Source organism: Neomonachus schauinslandi, chromosome 9 (genome assembly GCF_002201575.2).
Source record: "Neomonachus schauinslandi chromosome 9, ASM220157v2, whole genome shotgun sequence".
NCBI lineage: Eukaryota > Metazoa > Chordata > Mammalia > Carnivora > Phocidae > Neomonachus > Neomonachus schauinslandi.
The window spans coordinates 124,278,971-124,296,269 of record NC_058411.1 but is presented as its reverse complement, the minus strand read 5'-3'; the positions used below and the strand labels follow the sequence as shown (position 1 = coordinate 124,296,269).

Genomic DNA, 17,299 nt, shown 5'->3' with positions numbered 1-17,299 from the left:
TGAAAAGCCAAGCCACATTCTGGGAAAAGATAATCTCCCACAAAAGGAGCTCCCAAAAGGGCAGTACCTAGGAAAAGCTCCGTCATCATCAGTCACTTAAACGGAAGAAAAGCAGCAGGGACACCACCCAAAGCCGACCGCCCGCACACTGCCCACGCTCCTCCACACTTCTCGGGAGATCCTAGGCAGGGATGGGAACCACCCAGGGAGGGAGCTCCCTCCTCCACCAGATCCCTTTGCCAGGTGCCTCCAGACAAAGAGGTGGCTCCCAGTGTCCAGAAAGGATGATTTCCAGCATCCCAACTTCGGGCCTGAGAGAATTTCGGTTATTACAAGATAACAGGGTGAAAACAGCCCTGAAACTATCTCCCAACCCTGGCAGCCCCAGGACAATACTTTCTGACCACATCTGGGCGCTAACACTAGGTCAGAGTTCTTGATAAACAAGATACCAGCTCTGCTGTTGTCTATCTAGCAGTATGTAATGTAAGATGTAACGGCACTACAATGCGAAGACTTTTTTTTTTTTTTAATTCTCTCTCAAAGGTAGGCCTATCCTCTACAATTCCAGCAGGAGGGCTAGCTTCGCAGAGATCAGGGATATCGTAAAACATTCCAAAATACACAAGGCACTGCATGTTTTAACCATAATGAAACATGTTAAGGTTTTAACTACTAAATTAAGAATGGGGAAAATGCAGAAACACTGCCTTTTGTATTCTGCTGGAAACTGCATGACATCCCCAAAGAGCTTTCCTCGCTGCAAAAATCCGTGACAACAGAGATTCCGCACCCCCCCCCCAATCCAGTGACCAATCCTCCGTGCACGGGAGGTGGGGGGGGGGGGAGACCCATAGAGATCAGAGGTTTCACTCAAATCACATTTGAGATTTAAAATGTATCTTTTATAAAATTAGAAATGAACATGAAAACTACTTCCTGTATTCTTGAAAATGTCCACTTCTCTGAGAGTTCAAACGAAAGAAACAGTTATTAGGAAACCTTTAAAAGCAAGTCTGTGGGGGGAAGGCAAGTACTGGCAAGAATACTCTTTCTTCATTCAAGCGCTTTAGAAAATTAACTCATAACAAAAGCTAACAGTTTACAACAGAAAGTGTGTTTCTTTTTCTTAGGCAAGGGTCTGCAAACTCCCTCTGTTCCTCACAACTATCGGTAGTTTATCAGTCTAAACACAACACAACCTAAATAATTTTTTCCACTCTAACATCAGATCTTTAACTGCGGGCAAGAGGTGCACATCTGCCAATAAAAACAGAGAAAAGTCAAAAGCTAACTCATGTTCTCGAGAACATTTAAAGAGAAAACATCTCCAAGTAGACTTCCTACAAAAAATTGCACTTGGTGTCAAGATAACTCAGAGACTGCCCACCAACTATTCTGAAAAGAACAACCGTGTTGCAAACTTACAGGTTACAAATAACTGTCTAAAAAGTCAAGGTTTAAAATAAATGCAAAGTCAAATGCAACTGGCTTGGTTTTTTTTAATCATTATTCATTTTATGAATTCTAAACATGCTGAGCTTCAAAACTGTGTGGGTCATCGTGACCAGATGAGAAAAGTCAGGCCTTCGGGAGAACAGGGACAGGGAAAGCTGACACACTTGCAATCACACCTGCAGAATCAGCAGAAGTCAGTTTAGATGAATTTTCTGGACGATCATGAAAATACCACTGTTACCTACAGTGAACCATATCGTTTCTTTGGGCTCCAAATGCCATTATTTTTTAACTAAGGTATCAGGACAAAAGTATCGAAGGTATGTCCTAAAAATGAAGGATGCAAGATACAAAGAGGGAATTCAAATTTTAAGAAACTCAGGTAAAAATGTACAATACCTTCATATCAACTTCAAGCCTTAAAGAAGGCTTGAGCTCACTGCTATTCAATCATTTCCTATGATTGGTTTGGAACTAATAATGTGATTAACAGATTTTTTTTTTTTTTTCTTTTCTTACCTCGTAAGACCAGACACACTGCACCCCTGCAAACCTCCGGACACATCTTCCCACCTCCACGTCCTCGTGAGTAGTGTACATTTCCCGGAGACACTTTCCAATGTGTGGTACCATTCTCCGGAGAACCTCCCGGCTCATGATCACACCGGGCCCCCCCATGCAGAAGTTCTCACCAGGTTCCAGGGCCAGTTTCCCCATTTCTTCCGTGGTGCCCAGTCCTGTCTGCCCGAGAAAGAGGGGCTCACTGCTATTCAAACTCCTCAGAAAATTCTCCAGACGGTCTCCTTTGATATACACGTCATCATCTGCTCTCATAAACCATTCATACTTGTCCAGGTAGTGGTCATGCATGTACTTGAGCATCATGAAAGACTTCTTCTGGGGTGGGTAGGAGTCGTCCACGCCCCGCAGCGGCACGATCGGGATTGGTATCGATGTGTCTGAACCCTCACTAGAGAAGAATTCGACTTTCCCAGGAATTGTCTTGGACCATGTTCTGGAATTAAAATAAGTATCCGTGAGAGAACAGTTTATTTCAAGCTTCTCATTTCCAGAAATTCCCATATCTACTCATGCTGAATCACTGTGTGTTCAAAAGGAATGATAAAAAGCTACTTGATCTGCTTGCTTCCCCTTAACAGAAGCCCAGGCTACGGGGTATTGCAAAGCCCAAATTCACTTTCAAAAGAACCCCAACAAAAAATAATGATGAAGTGTTAAAATATTTCCAGGATAACTAAATTTTAGCCATGGCTGAAAACCAAATTGGCAGGGCACCAAGGTCTAGATCTCCAGGTTAATTTTCTGATACTCATCAAGTCCCTACCCACAAACTCCTCCACTCTATAAGACAATTAAAAATCAAATTCTTTTTTTTATTTTTTCCTCTCTTCCCCTATGATCCTCTGGTTTTGTTTCTTAAATTCCACATATGAGTGAAATCATATGATAACTGTTTCTCTCTAATGGACTTTTTTTGCTCAGCATAATAAAATAAGACGAAGTCCGAGAGGCAGACAAGCCATAAGAGACTCTTAACTACAGGAAACAGACTGAGGGTTGCTGGAAGAGAGCAGGGGGAGGGGTAACTGGGTGATGGGCCTTAAGGAGGGCACGTGATGCAACGAGCACTGGGTGTTCTATGCAACTGATGAATCACTGCACTCTACCTCTGAAACTAATAATACACTCTATGTTAATTAAACTGAATTTAAATAAAATTAAATTTTTAAAAAATCAAATTCTTCAGGGGCGCCTGGGTGGCTCAGTTGGTTAGGCGACTGCCTTCGGCTCAGGTCACGATCCTGGAGTCCCGGGATCGAGTCCCGCATCGGGCCCCGCATCGGGCTCCCTGCTCAGCAGGGAGTCTGCTTCTCCCTCTGACCCTCCCCCCTCTCATGTGCTCTCTCTCTCTCATTCTCTCTCTCAAATAAAAAAAAAAAAAAAATCAAATTCTTCATTCAACAAAGCTTCTTTGAACGCACATCAAGTACCAAGTATGTGCAAGGCCAGGGGGGATGCAGAGTGAGCAAAACACAGACGCCAACTCATGGAGCTGTCATCAGGAGAGAGAGACGTTTATCAAGGCAGTCACACACCAGTGTACTTATCAGTATGAACTAAAACAAGCACCCTGAAAGAAAGGCACACAGCCTACTTAGAGAGCATACAGAAAGAACTAGACACACAGCACAGAGAATGCTTCCCCGACACAGGGGTGAACGTCAGGGATGAGAAACGGGCCCAGAAAGTGGTATCTGGGGACAGGGTGGGTTGCCACGAGGGGAGCAGGCCCCCTAGAGCTGGGGCCCTCACGCGGTACAAGCTAGGAAGGAATGGGGCAGCAGCCGTGCTTTCCACAGTCCTCAGGGGTGAGGAGCCGGCTGAGGCCACCAGGAGGGAACTGCTGCAGCAGCAGACACGACAGTCATCAAGGGTAACTGCTCCCCCCACGGCGGGAGAAGAAAGTCAGGAACCTGCTGCTGAACAACTGATTTAAGGCCATCATGTTACATCTGTCCCTACGCTTTCTTTATACTAGAAGTAGTCCGGCTCCAAAATGCACTTACACAGACTACTTCTAGGAAAAACATCCCAGAATATAAATGAAGCAGTCAATTTAGCCCTAATAAGATCAAAAAAGGACCCTTCCCAGGTGATATTCTCCCCAATATGTTTTTATTTTACTTATCTGTTACAATTACATGTATTGTGGTGAAAAGTGAACTTGACGGGTCAATGAAAACCACACATCTCTTAAATGGAAAGTCTTAGGGAGAGAAATAGTTGAAAAAGATACACACCAAACCTCTGGTGAAGGGGTACAGAAGTAGGGAAATGGGAAGGGCGGGGAAGGGCATAAAAAGAACTTTCTTTATTCTGTGTTCTCTCTAAATTGAGGAAAATTTTTATAAGTACAATATTACTTTTTCTTGGAAAAAAATTTAACTGTGATAAAATATACATAACTTGAAATTTACCATTTTACCATTTTTTAAGCATAATGTTCAGTGGCATTAAGCACATTCACATACATTGTTCTTCAACATCACCACCCACTGTCTCTAGAACTTTTTCATCTGCAAAACTAAATTTCTAAAGCACAGTATTATTTTTGTAATTTTATAAATGATCTACAATGAGGCACTTAAAAAGCAATTACTGGCTTTTAATTCAATTCCTAGCCCAAATGTAAAGAATACAAAATGACTTCAAACTTCTCTCATTCGAGCAGAGGAAGAATTCGATGAACTTTCTGCCAAACATGCTTCTCGAAAAATCTGAGGACTACATCCATATCGTTTTTCATTAAAGGTAGGATGACTATAAGATACACCACTGTTTTTTGTACCAATAACAAAGGAAAAAAGTGCCAATCATAATCACATAATGCCAGCAACTGTAAAATGCTTCCTGATTTCAGCGATGTTAAATTTGGGGGGAAAATGTACATCTTAGAATGATGTAAGCCAGTAGCAGTAATGTTTTTTCCCTTAATGCCTATGGATTTAAAATGGACCTATGGAGTCTTATGCCTTTCACAAAACTCTCTAACGAAGAATTCGGCATGTATGGAACCTGATGGGACTCCAGATGCTATACCACGTACTATACTTCATTTTCACCAAGGATAAGCTCCTGAAAGAAAAGGATGAAAAGTAAACGTGGCAGGAATGGGGCAATTTAAAGAGAAACCAACCCTTCCCATAAAGAGACAAGTCTCTTTAAAAATGAGAATGAACTACAATCTACACAGAATGTGTAATAACCTAAAGACCCCCTTCTCACGTGGTAATCTAGAGGGGAGAGGGCTTCCCAACCCCAGGAAGTTGGTGACAATGAAGATGTACCAAGAGGACCCCCAACCAGGTCAAGGAGCCTCTGACTCCTTCCTTCAGTAGAAATGATTTGTGTTTGGCAATCACAACAATTCTTTGAAAAAGTAATTAATTTCAGTAGTTGGCACATACAATAAGTCAATACATCCTGCTCACTCGCATGAAAAAAGTGACTTAAAGTGTCATGTGTGCGTACACACACACATGCGCAGAAATCATTTGTCTCTGAGACATTTCCAAGTGAGCTTCTTACCACTTTCCATAAGACACATTACCATTTCCTACCATTCCTACATGCAGAAAGAACCCGACTTAATCAAACCACAACCAGAAAACAAATATTAAGAGGTAAAATTCACAGGCATGATGGAGTTAAAATATACTACCATTCACAGTACTCCTGAAATCTAAGTTATAAATAGTCTCATAATTGATTATACATGAATAGCGAATAACATCAGCCTAACTTTAGCTTCTACCCAATTGCTTCTGAACTAAAATGTGATCAATAAAACAGACCAAGTTCGAAACAGTAAATACAGAAGTAGCCAACCCCAGAAGCCATTAAGATATTAAAGCACCATGACATTATCTGAGACATGGGCTGGGTAAGACAATGTCTGCCTTCAAAAGAACAACCTACTCAAGAGACAACACACAGGGTGATGGTTAAGAGCATGGGTTCTGGAATCAGGTTTTTGGGGTGAGAGTCCTGGCTCCACTTTGGGATAAGCCACTGTGTACCTCCCTTTCCCTGTCCGTAAGCCGGGGATAATAACGCTACCTGCCTTACAGGGTTGCTGTGAGGGCAGGTGGGTTCTTCTATCTAAAGGGCTCAGACGTCGACCCGGCATGCAGGAAGCTTTATGTGAGTGTGACTTATTAAGGAAGACAGGAGCGTGCAAATGAAGTAAGACAGTGAAAGAGAAAACAAAGGGCGCAGGGGAGTGTGGGCTGAACCTGCAGCGGTCGGTCACAGGCTCACACACCGGCCTGTGGAGGCATCAGGGAGAAGGCCACCCCTCCCAAGTCTGGCTAAAAACCTGACCCTCAAGCGATCTCTGAGAATTCTGTTTTACAGTCCATCTTAGACAACGTTAGGGCAGAAGAAGCCCAGTGAGACTTTAACTTTTAAAACTGTTCTCACTTCTAAACACCAGAATCCTTCCTATTAGACTGAGCATCGACATGCATTTTCGTCTGGGCCCCTCCTCGGCCCAGCAGACAGAACATGCAAAGCAAGTGCTAACAGAACCGCCATCGTGGAGGCGATTAATGCCTAAACTGTGACTTGAAATCATGTAATTTGTCCAAGAAGAGAAACCAATTAATTTTAAAAACAGACAATCTAACCTCAAACCATCCTTAAAAGCCTCTCTGCAGTTTTATGGTAACTCCACCCAGTTATTATCTTTTCCTTTTTAGGTAACCCAGGGAAAAACCTCAAGCTGCCCTTTTCTGTTCTAAATGACTGGTGGTTTGAGGGAAATCTCTCAAAATGAAGTTTCTGTAAATCCTCCAATCTTAAGAAATTATGATCTTTTCATGTAGGGTACCTTTGGCTTCAAGAGCTCCCAGAAAAGTTAAGAGTGTTCTGGAACAGAAATCGTGATTCACCATCCTGGGGGACCTGGGGGAGTGGCTTAATAATGGGAAAGAAGTAAAGGCGACACGGCTGAAGAAGCAAGCTGGCCCTCCTTCCGTGACAGAAACAGGTCGAGCCCCTTATTTTCATAAGCAAATGTCAACTTTGCCATTGACAAGTTTGTTACCGGGAGCAAAGAGTTCTCCCTTAATTGAAACCGCAGAACACTTGCAGAGGCCCTTGCCAGCAAGCCCAATTTTCAATGCACTGATAACCAACTCTTGCTAAAGCACAGATAAGACAACTGAAATTTGAGAGAGCCAAGCAAGCTATCATCTTTTCCTCCAGGCCTCTAAACGCTATCCCTACACCGAGTTAAATCACAGATGCAGCTGGACAATATTAGCTTCGCTAAGGAATGCCTTTGCTGACTCAGGACTTCACATAGTCTCCCTTTCTGTTCAGTTATCATTTTAAGAAAAGCTACGTAATATACGTTTCCGTACAAAACTGCATCTACAGCATGACTCCTGTCCTAAGTACACGTTCATAATACATGGCTAAGTTTAACAAGCAAGTAAGAGTACATCCCTGTGATGTGTGCTATTAAGGGAACAAAAGTACACATACAAAAATAAAATATTTTACAACTTTACCCCAAAGTGTTTACTATGGTTATTTTTGGACGGAGGATCAGAAGACATCTAATTTTCTTCCTATTTTCTACATTTTCTAAATTTTCTGCAACAGATAGGTTTTTTTTTTTAATCTGTAGAAAAACTTTACACTAAAAAGCACCCAAAGAAAAGATTTGACATCAGAAAATTCTACTTTTGTAATAAACATTTTTTTCTATCCAATGGACAAAAACTAAAAAAAAAAAGGAGTAAGATTGAGTATTTTCACATTTTCTGAATTTTAATAGCTACAGTGATTTTTACTAGTAAAAAAGGGGAGATCTTCTGTGATTTCCCCAAAATCACAATTAAATATATTGTCAGACAGTTCGAAAGGACTCATATGATCAAATCATCTCAGAATTTGGAGTCATGGAAGGGAAAATATCATTTTTTCCCCTTGCAGAACTAATAGATAATAGGAATTAAAGGTATATATTTATATTCTTCCGTGTAACAGAAAAGATTTAAGATAACTTAACCAAAAGGCATACAGCACAAAAACATGAGAAAGAAAATAAGGCCAAAGAAAAACAAAAGTAGAGAAATCAGAGCGGGGTCCCAGTATGGGTCCCAGGGAGGACGAAATCCTGGTAGGGGCTGCCTGCTCAGCTCTATGCCCATGGGAAAGAAACACGGAACCAACTGGAGTCCTCTGAACAGATGCCACCCTGAAGGAGGGCGCCCACACAGTGAGACCAATAGCCATCACGTGGTCTCTCCGTCTGCTAATGGTGGGCCCCAACCAGCAGGCAACCAAGAGATGTCGCAGGACTATGTCCCACTGCTCAGGGTTAAGGGAAAGGACTATTCCAGATACTAAGACCTGACAGAAATTTCTCCCCCGGGGTCCATGATGGGCAAAGCAGGGCACATGTAGTGAGCATCCTTATAGGAAGCACAAATGTGATGGAGCAGCAGTCTGAGCTCATCATCCTCCCAAAAAAGTACATGGAGGACAGTTCTTTGGTGCCAGTCAGAGCAGCCATGCACTTGAACTTGATCAGGCCTTGGGAAAACTCAAGAGGTCTTCCCAGGCTACCAAGTGATGACTCAAGACTTCTCCTGGAGCCGAAGGAATGCCCTCTGGCAGGATGCTGTAAGCATTATTCACTTCATTAACTCTGTCCTGTGTTGGTATGAGGAACAAGCATACTTAGCTGGTTTCCCTTCCCCTTATGTGGTTTCCGGATACATGGTTTCCTCTTTTAAAGTCTTTAACTGTCTTACTGTGTAACCTTATGATGTGAACAATCTCAATTCTTTTTGGAAGTAGGTGGGAAATAGAACAGAAATCACAAATGGTGCAGAGAAAATTTTTTGAAGAAAAATCAAATTATACTCTTTACCATTAATCCTAAAAAGTGGACTTAAGGTGAAAGCAAGCATTAAGACTTCTTTCCCCTCAATAAAGCCGCTGGCGGGTGGATTACAGCTTCCCACCTCAACAATGGCCTGGGCACTAGCCCCAGAGGCAGTTCCAAGGTATTAAGGGCTACCAGCAACCTGCCCTTTGAGCCCAGATTCACAGCAAACAGTGGAAATACTCAACAACAGTACAGACCACAAAAACGCCCTCTTTGAAACCTAAAAATTAAAATTTGGAGTGTTAATAATAGAAGGTAAATTCTGGTCTCATGATACTTTTCCGAAGTTGGAGAGCAACCTTATATAGTTTCTATTTTGCTCCTCTACACTTAAAAGTGTAAATATGCAACTAAATCATGCATGAACAAAATTCGTTTCTAATTTAATTCTAAGCAAAACACACACACACACAAAACAGCAGCAACAAAAAGTGTTGTTTAATGCAAACAATAAAACCACCCTGAACCTACTTTGGCCGACCCCTTTTGCGTGTCAGTCTTTCTGTATCAAGGCACTTCCTGGTATCCACCCACTTAAGAGCAGCCCATAGTCACCCTTCAACCGAGCAGTTACCTGGTGCGGGGTACTGCACTGAGGGAATAAGAAACTCAGCCTATGACAGTTCTATGCAGGGTGTGAGGTATTGTTACCCACATTTTACAGATGAGACTGAGGCACAAACCTAAGTAAATAATTTCCCAAGATCATAAAGCTAATAAATGTTGAAGCCAGAACGCAAACGGGATCTGATTCTAAAGCCTCCGCTGGCTTTTTCATCCTGCACACTTATTTCCAGGTTATCACCCACATTTCCTTTGCAGTCCCTCCTCCACTGAGAAGGCTGAGAAAATAGTCATCCCAGAAGAGGAGAGCAGCTTTACACCCACTTCAGCCACTTCCACTGTGTCTCTTCCTTGCAGAAACCTGTCTGTTGAGGACACGTCTTCAGAGTCTAAGCTGGATTTAATTGAAGGTCGGAAGACTCTACTCCAAAGGTAACTTCTGAAACCCTCATTCCCTTTGGGTCCCTTCACTACTGTAAATTCTGCCCAATCACTTTCCAGCAGTAGGTAAGAAACACACAGAAAAAAATTCCAACAAGAAAGCAGCCTTCACACCTAGGCTCAACTTACAAAGCAACTGTTTTAATGCCATTAGCAACTATATTTTCAATAATCCTCAGGTTTGGGGTTTGCAAACCTAGGGTTGACATCAAATCAGAACAGAATACACCTTTTTTTTTTAAGATTTTATTTATTTTGGGGGGCGGTGGTCCATGAGCAGGGAAGTGGCAAAGCGAGAGGGAGAAGCAGGCTCCACGCAGGCGGGTCTCCATCCCAGGACCCTGGGATCATGACCTGAGCCAAAGGCAGACACTTAACTCACTGAGCCACCCAGGTGCCCCTGTTCTGTGTCCCCACCTTCTTCTTTTTAATCAACCACAAACCAAGGTACTTGGTTACAGAACGAATACCATAGCTATGCAGGTTTTAGAAAGGACACTGAATTAAGGTGAGTAGATGCACAGCTTCACTACTTTTAAATCATACCTAAATGTCTTGTTCCCCCCAATTCCATCCCCATGCACAACAGATGGAGACAGTGAATATTTACATTCGTGTGTGGAAGCCAGGGCCCTCACATTAAAAATGCTGTCACCTGATTCTCCCAAGTACTACCTGGAATTGAGAAGTTATGGAACTAAGGAAAAATAACACTTTATCAGGACAGGATTAACTGTTACTTACTGAAACAAGAATGACCCTCGTACCCAAGCCTCAGGGCACCAGCAGTGTTGCGGGTCGCTACCTACAATTTAACACACTCAAAACTGCACTCCCATTTCCTTCCAAGAGCTGTCCTCTCCTCCTCCTCCTCCTTTTTTTTTTTAAAACCTAGTTCTTTAGCTTTACTACAAAATAATTGTTCACTGCAGAAAAACTCGAAAGTATAGAAAAGGGCCAAGAAGAATACGAAAAATAATTCAGCATCACTGTGTGTATATTTTCATAGTTTCTTTTCTATGCTACACAAACACATAAGTTTATTTTGTTTGATTTTAAACAAGAGTAGCTTCATACCCGGAATACAATTTTATAACCTACTCTTGCTTAATTTAACTATATTGTGAATCTCTCTTCATTTCAGTAAACATATTTCAGCCACATCATTTTTTATGACTAGAGAAGCAGATCACAGTATGGATAAATCAGTGAAATCAATTATGGTCCACAGTTCCTAATGCAGGACACCAAAGATACTTGGAATTTCCACTTCATACATACATCTTTGAGCACATATTTAAATCCCTTTGAAAAATTCTAGAGGAAATGTTAAATTTCAGATCCCAGGCTCAAAACGCACAATCCCCTTGTTCCTTCACTACTTCCTGCTATTCCATGTTTCCAGGAATCTGTTGTCTCTGCCTCGAAAACTCCTATGCATCCTTCAAGACTAAGTGAGGGAGAGGGGGCAGGAGTGTGGGTGAGGCCTTTCCTGATCCCCTTGTAAACTGTGCGGGGCCTCTTTGTTCTGTGTCCCCACAGCAGTTGGTCCAGGCACCCTGTAGGCCCTCATCATCAGTATTACCATTTCTTTCCCTCCCTAGAAGACAAACCCTGCCAGGATAGAATTATTAATCCGTTTTCAATACAGAGCAGCTTAATGAATGGCCAAGGAAGTGAAACTAGCCATGTGATGAAAACACAGCCATGTGATGAAAACACAACCATGTATAAACTTCTCCTTACAACCACAGCTATCCTTGGAATATTCTAACTATTTGAGGGCATCAAGAGATCTGGAACCATGACACAGAAAACTAAACTCACGTTCAGGACCACATAGTCCTCCAGTCATCTTAGGTAATTCACAACGTGAACTGGGTTGTGCTCCAAAAGTTCATTTACAGGTCGATTATTCAGATTATAGAAGGCAGTCAGTAAGTTTTTGCCAAACTGAATTCTATCTGAGAAAGTACTGCTCTAAACTGTTTTCAAGATAAGCATGGTTTACTGAGTTCAAGAATAAGAAAAGGAACTCTGAGATTTGCTCATTAAGGTTGGTAAAAAAACAGTGTGCCTTCACTGAAAGCATTCGGAAAAGGCCATTAACTACTACAACATCTTGCAATGAGATTCCTATAGCTACAGCTAGTGTTTCTCAAACTTTCTTCCCACAGTTCCCTATAGACTGATGCTAATCTTTAATGGTGCCCTTTATCACTCCCAGGGCAAAGAAGGGTAAACCATCCACCGCTTTCCTCTGAGAAAGTAAAGAAAGAACAAAACGGTTCCCCATCTTCAGCCCAGGGGAGGTAAGAACCAAGACAAATGAAAGGTGTTGGATTAGCTTAGAGTTCTGGGCATAAGAAAGGACTAAAAAGCAAAGTATGCATGTTTTTTTTCTTTTTTATCAAACCATTAATTAAAAAGAAAACCTGAATGGTATCAAAACTCTCCCAGCAAGAACAGGTAAGTGTAGCCAAGAAATGTTTGAAGCAGAAGCGGAACAAAGAGGAACTTGTCTACCGGATATTAAAAAATTATTCAACTTCCAATCATTTCAATGGGTGGTACTGGCATAAGAACAGAGAGAAAGATCAGTGGAACAGAATAAGAAGTCCAAAAACATACCCAGGAATTTTGAGTATGATGAAGATGGCATTTCATATTGGTAGGGAAGTGGGAGCCTATTCAACAGATGCTGCTGAGACAATGTGCTGTTTGGGGGAAAAAATGAGATTGAGATGATTTCTACCCCTTCTAGAATTAGAGAAAAAAAAAAAATGTTGCTTTTAAAAATCTCTCCAGGGCATTAACTTTCTGAGCTTGGGGCAGCAGAGTGGGGGGTAACCCTAAAATCAGAAAAGTAAAAACTGAACTACATGAATTCCTGTCTATCAAACTAAGAACAAAGAAAAAAATACGGAAATAATATGAACTGTGGCTAGTACCAAAAACACAGGGGTTCTGATGATCTGTTACTAACTGGCATAATAAATCCCTCTGGCGGAATCACGGTACCATTTGGAAGTGAAATTACCGAGAATACAAATACTCTATAGATGAGTCAAAACAAATTTCTCTATGTATTTGCAGAACTCCAGCTACCCAGAACCCTCAGGCAATTTTAGCTTCAGACAGCTTCAGAGCTCCAGCACTGGAACCACCTCAAATGTTAATCTTTTCTCAATCTCTTCGTAAATTCATTACATTTATAAAGCTAAGGATACATCTACTTGTGTGTCTAAAAGCCTTCTTCAAACTTGTCCTGTGCAAAACCAAACCTGCTGACTCACCTCCTTCCCCACTCACACTTGTCTTTCAGGGCAAGACCTTAGAAGGCACTGTTGATTTTTCTTTGCCTCACCACTCACCAGCGTTCCATCAGCACATCCTGACCTCTGCTCCAGCAGATCCCCTGGAATTCTCCATGACTCTCCATGGTGACTGTTACTACAGCCACCCTGTGCCACCCCCACCTCCAGCCAGACCACCTCCTAAAATCTCCTTGCTTCCCTACAATCCAGTCTCCACACAATGGATAGAATTAACTTTTAGGACATAATGCCATCACCTCCCTTTCCTGTCTAAGCCCTCCAAAGGCTTTCTTACTCATCTAGGATAAAATTCCATGAGACCAGACATTATCGGGCCTCGTCCACTTTCTCTTATTGGCCTTCGTTTATTCCCTTCCAAGTTGGTTGCTGTCTGTAACTCACCAGCTCTTCCCTCTGCCCCCTCGCTCATCAACGATATTCATGCAACCAGTTCCTCACCATCAGACTGCCGCCCAAATACCAAGTTCTCTAGACACCACCCCACCGTTTCCCTACCCTGTTTTATTTTCTCCATAGTACCCATCATTAATTCTTTCAGTGTCTTGCCTCCCACTAGAACACAAGCGCCATGAGAACAAGCATCTTCACCGTTGTGTCCCTGACAGTCTGGACCCAGAGGAGCCATGTATGTATTTGTTGAACAAAGGGATGAATCTTAAGTGTAAAAGTATTTTTATGAACCAGGATCACTACTATGAACTTCACAGCTATGGTGTCTGCTCAGGCCTTTGGAAGAAGCTAGCCCTGCTCAGTCTCTGATCAGCTACGCTTTTTGAGTTTTGTTTTGCCTGCGTTTTAAAATCTGTTTCTTGCATGCTATCAGCTGTCGCTGCACTAACATTCCTTGGTGGCTCCTCTCCCAATTTCAATCATTTGGCAGGTTAAGAAAATAAAAGTCTGCAATGATGGGGCTGTTCCAGCATTAAAATGCACTAACTTTAGTGCAGACAAGCCTATCTCATTGAATTTCCCAAAGGCTTTATAGCTCCTTTCTGGATCTCAGACAATTACTAGTCCCCAAACCTAAATTCTGACATTTTCAGTATCTTAGCATAAAAGTACACCACACCGCCATCTTACTAAAAATGCTGGCATCTCCTTAAACCCATAAAGCCAAACAGTAATTTTATTTAAAAAGAAAAAAAAAAAACTAAACTAAAAAACGTTAAAGTTTTTCTTAAGGTAAAGAATGAATTTGCTTTCTAGGAGAGAAGTAAAACTGAGCACACCCAGTGCCAAACTGGAGTTCTACCTCGCACTGTAAGATTCAAGCCGACTTTTATGCCAAACAGCGTGCAATTTCCATTTTAAGAGCTGCGTGTGGAGTTTCGGCCTGGGCTGCAAAGCACAGCACAGCCATAATCATAAGTTACACACTGTAACCTCCATCCCAATTCAGCCCTTCCCCAAAAGTTCCTTAAGACTAAAACCATCTTGGGGCGCCTGGGTGGCTCAGTTGGTTAAGCGACTGCCTTCCAGCTCAGGTCATGATCCTGGAGTCCCAGGATCGAGTCCCGCATCAGGCTCCCTGCTCAGCAGGCAGTCTGCTTCTCCCTCTGATCCTCCTCCCTCTCATGCTCTCTATCTCTCATTCTTTCTATCTCAAATAAATAAATAAAATCTTTAAAAAAAAAAAAAAGACTAAAACCGTCTTGTGCCATCTCCTGCAAATGGTCTAAACAGAGGTTTGTCAGGCTGAGCAGCAGAGGATCATAACGGAAAAGCTAAGTCCACCCCCAAGCTTCAAGTAATGGGACTTAAAGAGATAAAAGAGCTGCAGGAAAGCTAACAGAATGCCTGGATAGGATACATTGTTTCCACATAAGGGTTTTTCCCTTTATCAGAAAGACAGAGTTGTCACAAAGAAGAAAGAACTGGGGCCAGAGGACAAACTGTGTATCTACTTTCCATTAAGTGTCTAAAAGAAAATAAACAATGAGATAAAAATCCTACATCCAAAAAAGATGAAGCAGGAGATTTGGAAAAGGAAACCAAAAGTAAGAGTGTCAAGCATGGGCTTAGGGAAAAGATCATCTCCAAGTGTAAAAGAGTAGGTCCAGTTTGCGTTACATTTTCTGAGTATTGCTGGTGTACCAGGACCCCTACTGGTTTGTGTATACGGATTCTGAACCCAAGAAAATATATCTGTTTGGTGGGCAATCTAGTATTTGTCCAAACTACTTTGAAAATCGTCTCCAAAGTTGTGATTTCACAGAGCTTGTCACCCAGTGGCAGTCAGGTGGACTTACTTTCAAAACCATTCTGTAAACAATTTATACAGCTCATCCCCAATTTCAGATATAGCCATTCCTCTTGGCAAAAAAGAACAATCTGCATAAAATTCCAGGTAAATCATGGGAGATCTGGGAGTAAATCTTCAGCTGGGGATTCCTCAATCACTAACACAGTCTAAATTTATAATAAGTGGCTACATTCTAAGGTTTTCAGGTTCCTTCCTGGCAGAACCTGGACTCTGGACTTAAATAAGTTCCTCAGAGAAACATGTAGGAATGGGGAGTCGATGCACTGAGAGTGCTGACATTCTTTATTGCTCTTTCGTCTTCTTTTTCAATCCTGTACTTCCTCCCTTAGAGGAATAAAGATCCATAGAAGTTTTTCCCTTCATATTTAATGCCTGGACATTTACACCAGGACTAAATTTAAAAGCCGAAGTTTCAAAGGTACTGGTTATAAATTAAGAACCAACAGCAACCAGCTTGGCCTTGCTCAGCACTGACTGCTCTGCAAATTCCTTCTCAGAGGACCTCCCTGCATTGGTTTGTTCTGTGGCTGGATGAATCCCAAATCTTGTCCATACAGTAAGCATTTCTGTACTTCACACGTACAAGGTTCCATTAAATCCCTTTATTGGATCCACACCCTTCTACCTCAAATTCACTCCAATACAAATCTGCTATTCCAAAATGATCGCCCTTCTAAAGGTTGTTTTAGTTAATCCCTCTGTTAATCCTGAACATGATTCCAGCCACTTTTATGACTCATATGGCCAACAAGGACCCAGATACTGGATAACACACACACATCCCTAAACTGAGCTAGTTAACCCCCAACCTACCATGGGCCAAGAACTACTTTTCCCAAGGTTCTCTTTCCATTAACTCAACAGACTGGTGGGGTCGAGCGTGTAGGGGGCATCCCCTTTCATTTACGAGAGTGCTTCTACCAGTGGTATCTACAAGTATACTCTGGAAGGGCTCTGACCAGATTAACTTACCTTGGCTCTTGCTCTGCAAGAGCAAAGGTGCCTATTTCAGAGAATCAAACGATAACCATCCCTGCCACCACTGTCACAGATACTGTGTGCTAAGAGTTTTCCCAACAACCTTATGAGGGAGATATGTTCAGTCAGATCCATTTAACAAAGAAGAAGGCTTGGACATAGAAAGCTAAAGTGCCTTACACAAAGTCAGGCTGAGGACCACACCCACGGGAGCCAACCTGGTCCACCTGACCCCAAAGCCCATACTCTTGGGCGTCGCATTCACCATCCCGCCTCTGACCTCTGCTTCCAATGTCTGACATCCATAGCCCAAGGGGCACCCCGATCCCACAGGAACCCCGGGAGCTTCGGGTCTGGAAAGCAGGCAAAGACTCAAGCCAAGGGAGTACCGGCAGGGCCGCCCGCCAGGATGCTGGATACAGGATTCGGCGTCCTAGCAGCAGGGACTCACCTGTAAGCGGCCACGGCGCGGGTCTGCAGGTATTTCTGGGCGGTCATGACTCCCACGAAAAGAAAGTTCCGGTCGCGCGGGCCGCCATCCGAGGCCGGGCCGTGGGGCCAGAGGTGCGCCCCGCGCGCATCGCCGCGCGCCCCGCCGGCCTGGGAAGCCGCCGCCGCCGCCTGCCCTGGCCGGCAGCCCTCGGGGCTGGCGCGGCGCCGCGGGCCCGCTCGCTTCAGCTCAGCACCGCGGGGCATGACATGCCGCCGCGGCGGCCTCCCAGTCCCGTGGGGCGCGCGGCGATGCGCGCGGGGCGCACCTCTGGCCCCACG

General features: G+C 43.0%; 1 protein-coding gene across 1 annotated transcript in view; it reads right to left on the bottom strand.

The window, feature by feature from the left end:
• Nucleotides 1-17,224, bottom strand: part of CHSY1 (chondroitin sulfate synthase 1) — a 70,157-nt gene extending 52,933 nt beyond the window's left edge. Inside the window, exons 1-2 of the mRNA XM_044918003.1 lie at nt 16,980-17,224; nt 1,978-2,473 (exon numbers count right to left, since the gene is read on the bottom strand). Of these exons, the coding sequence (XP_044773938.1) occupies nt 1,978-2,473; nt 16,980-17,224 (741 nt within the window). The remainder of the gene's footprint in view (nt 1-1,977; nt 2,474-16,979) is intronic.
• Nucleotides 17,225-17,299: the final 75 nt, after the last annotated feature.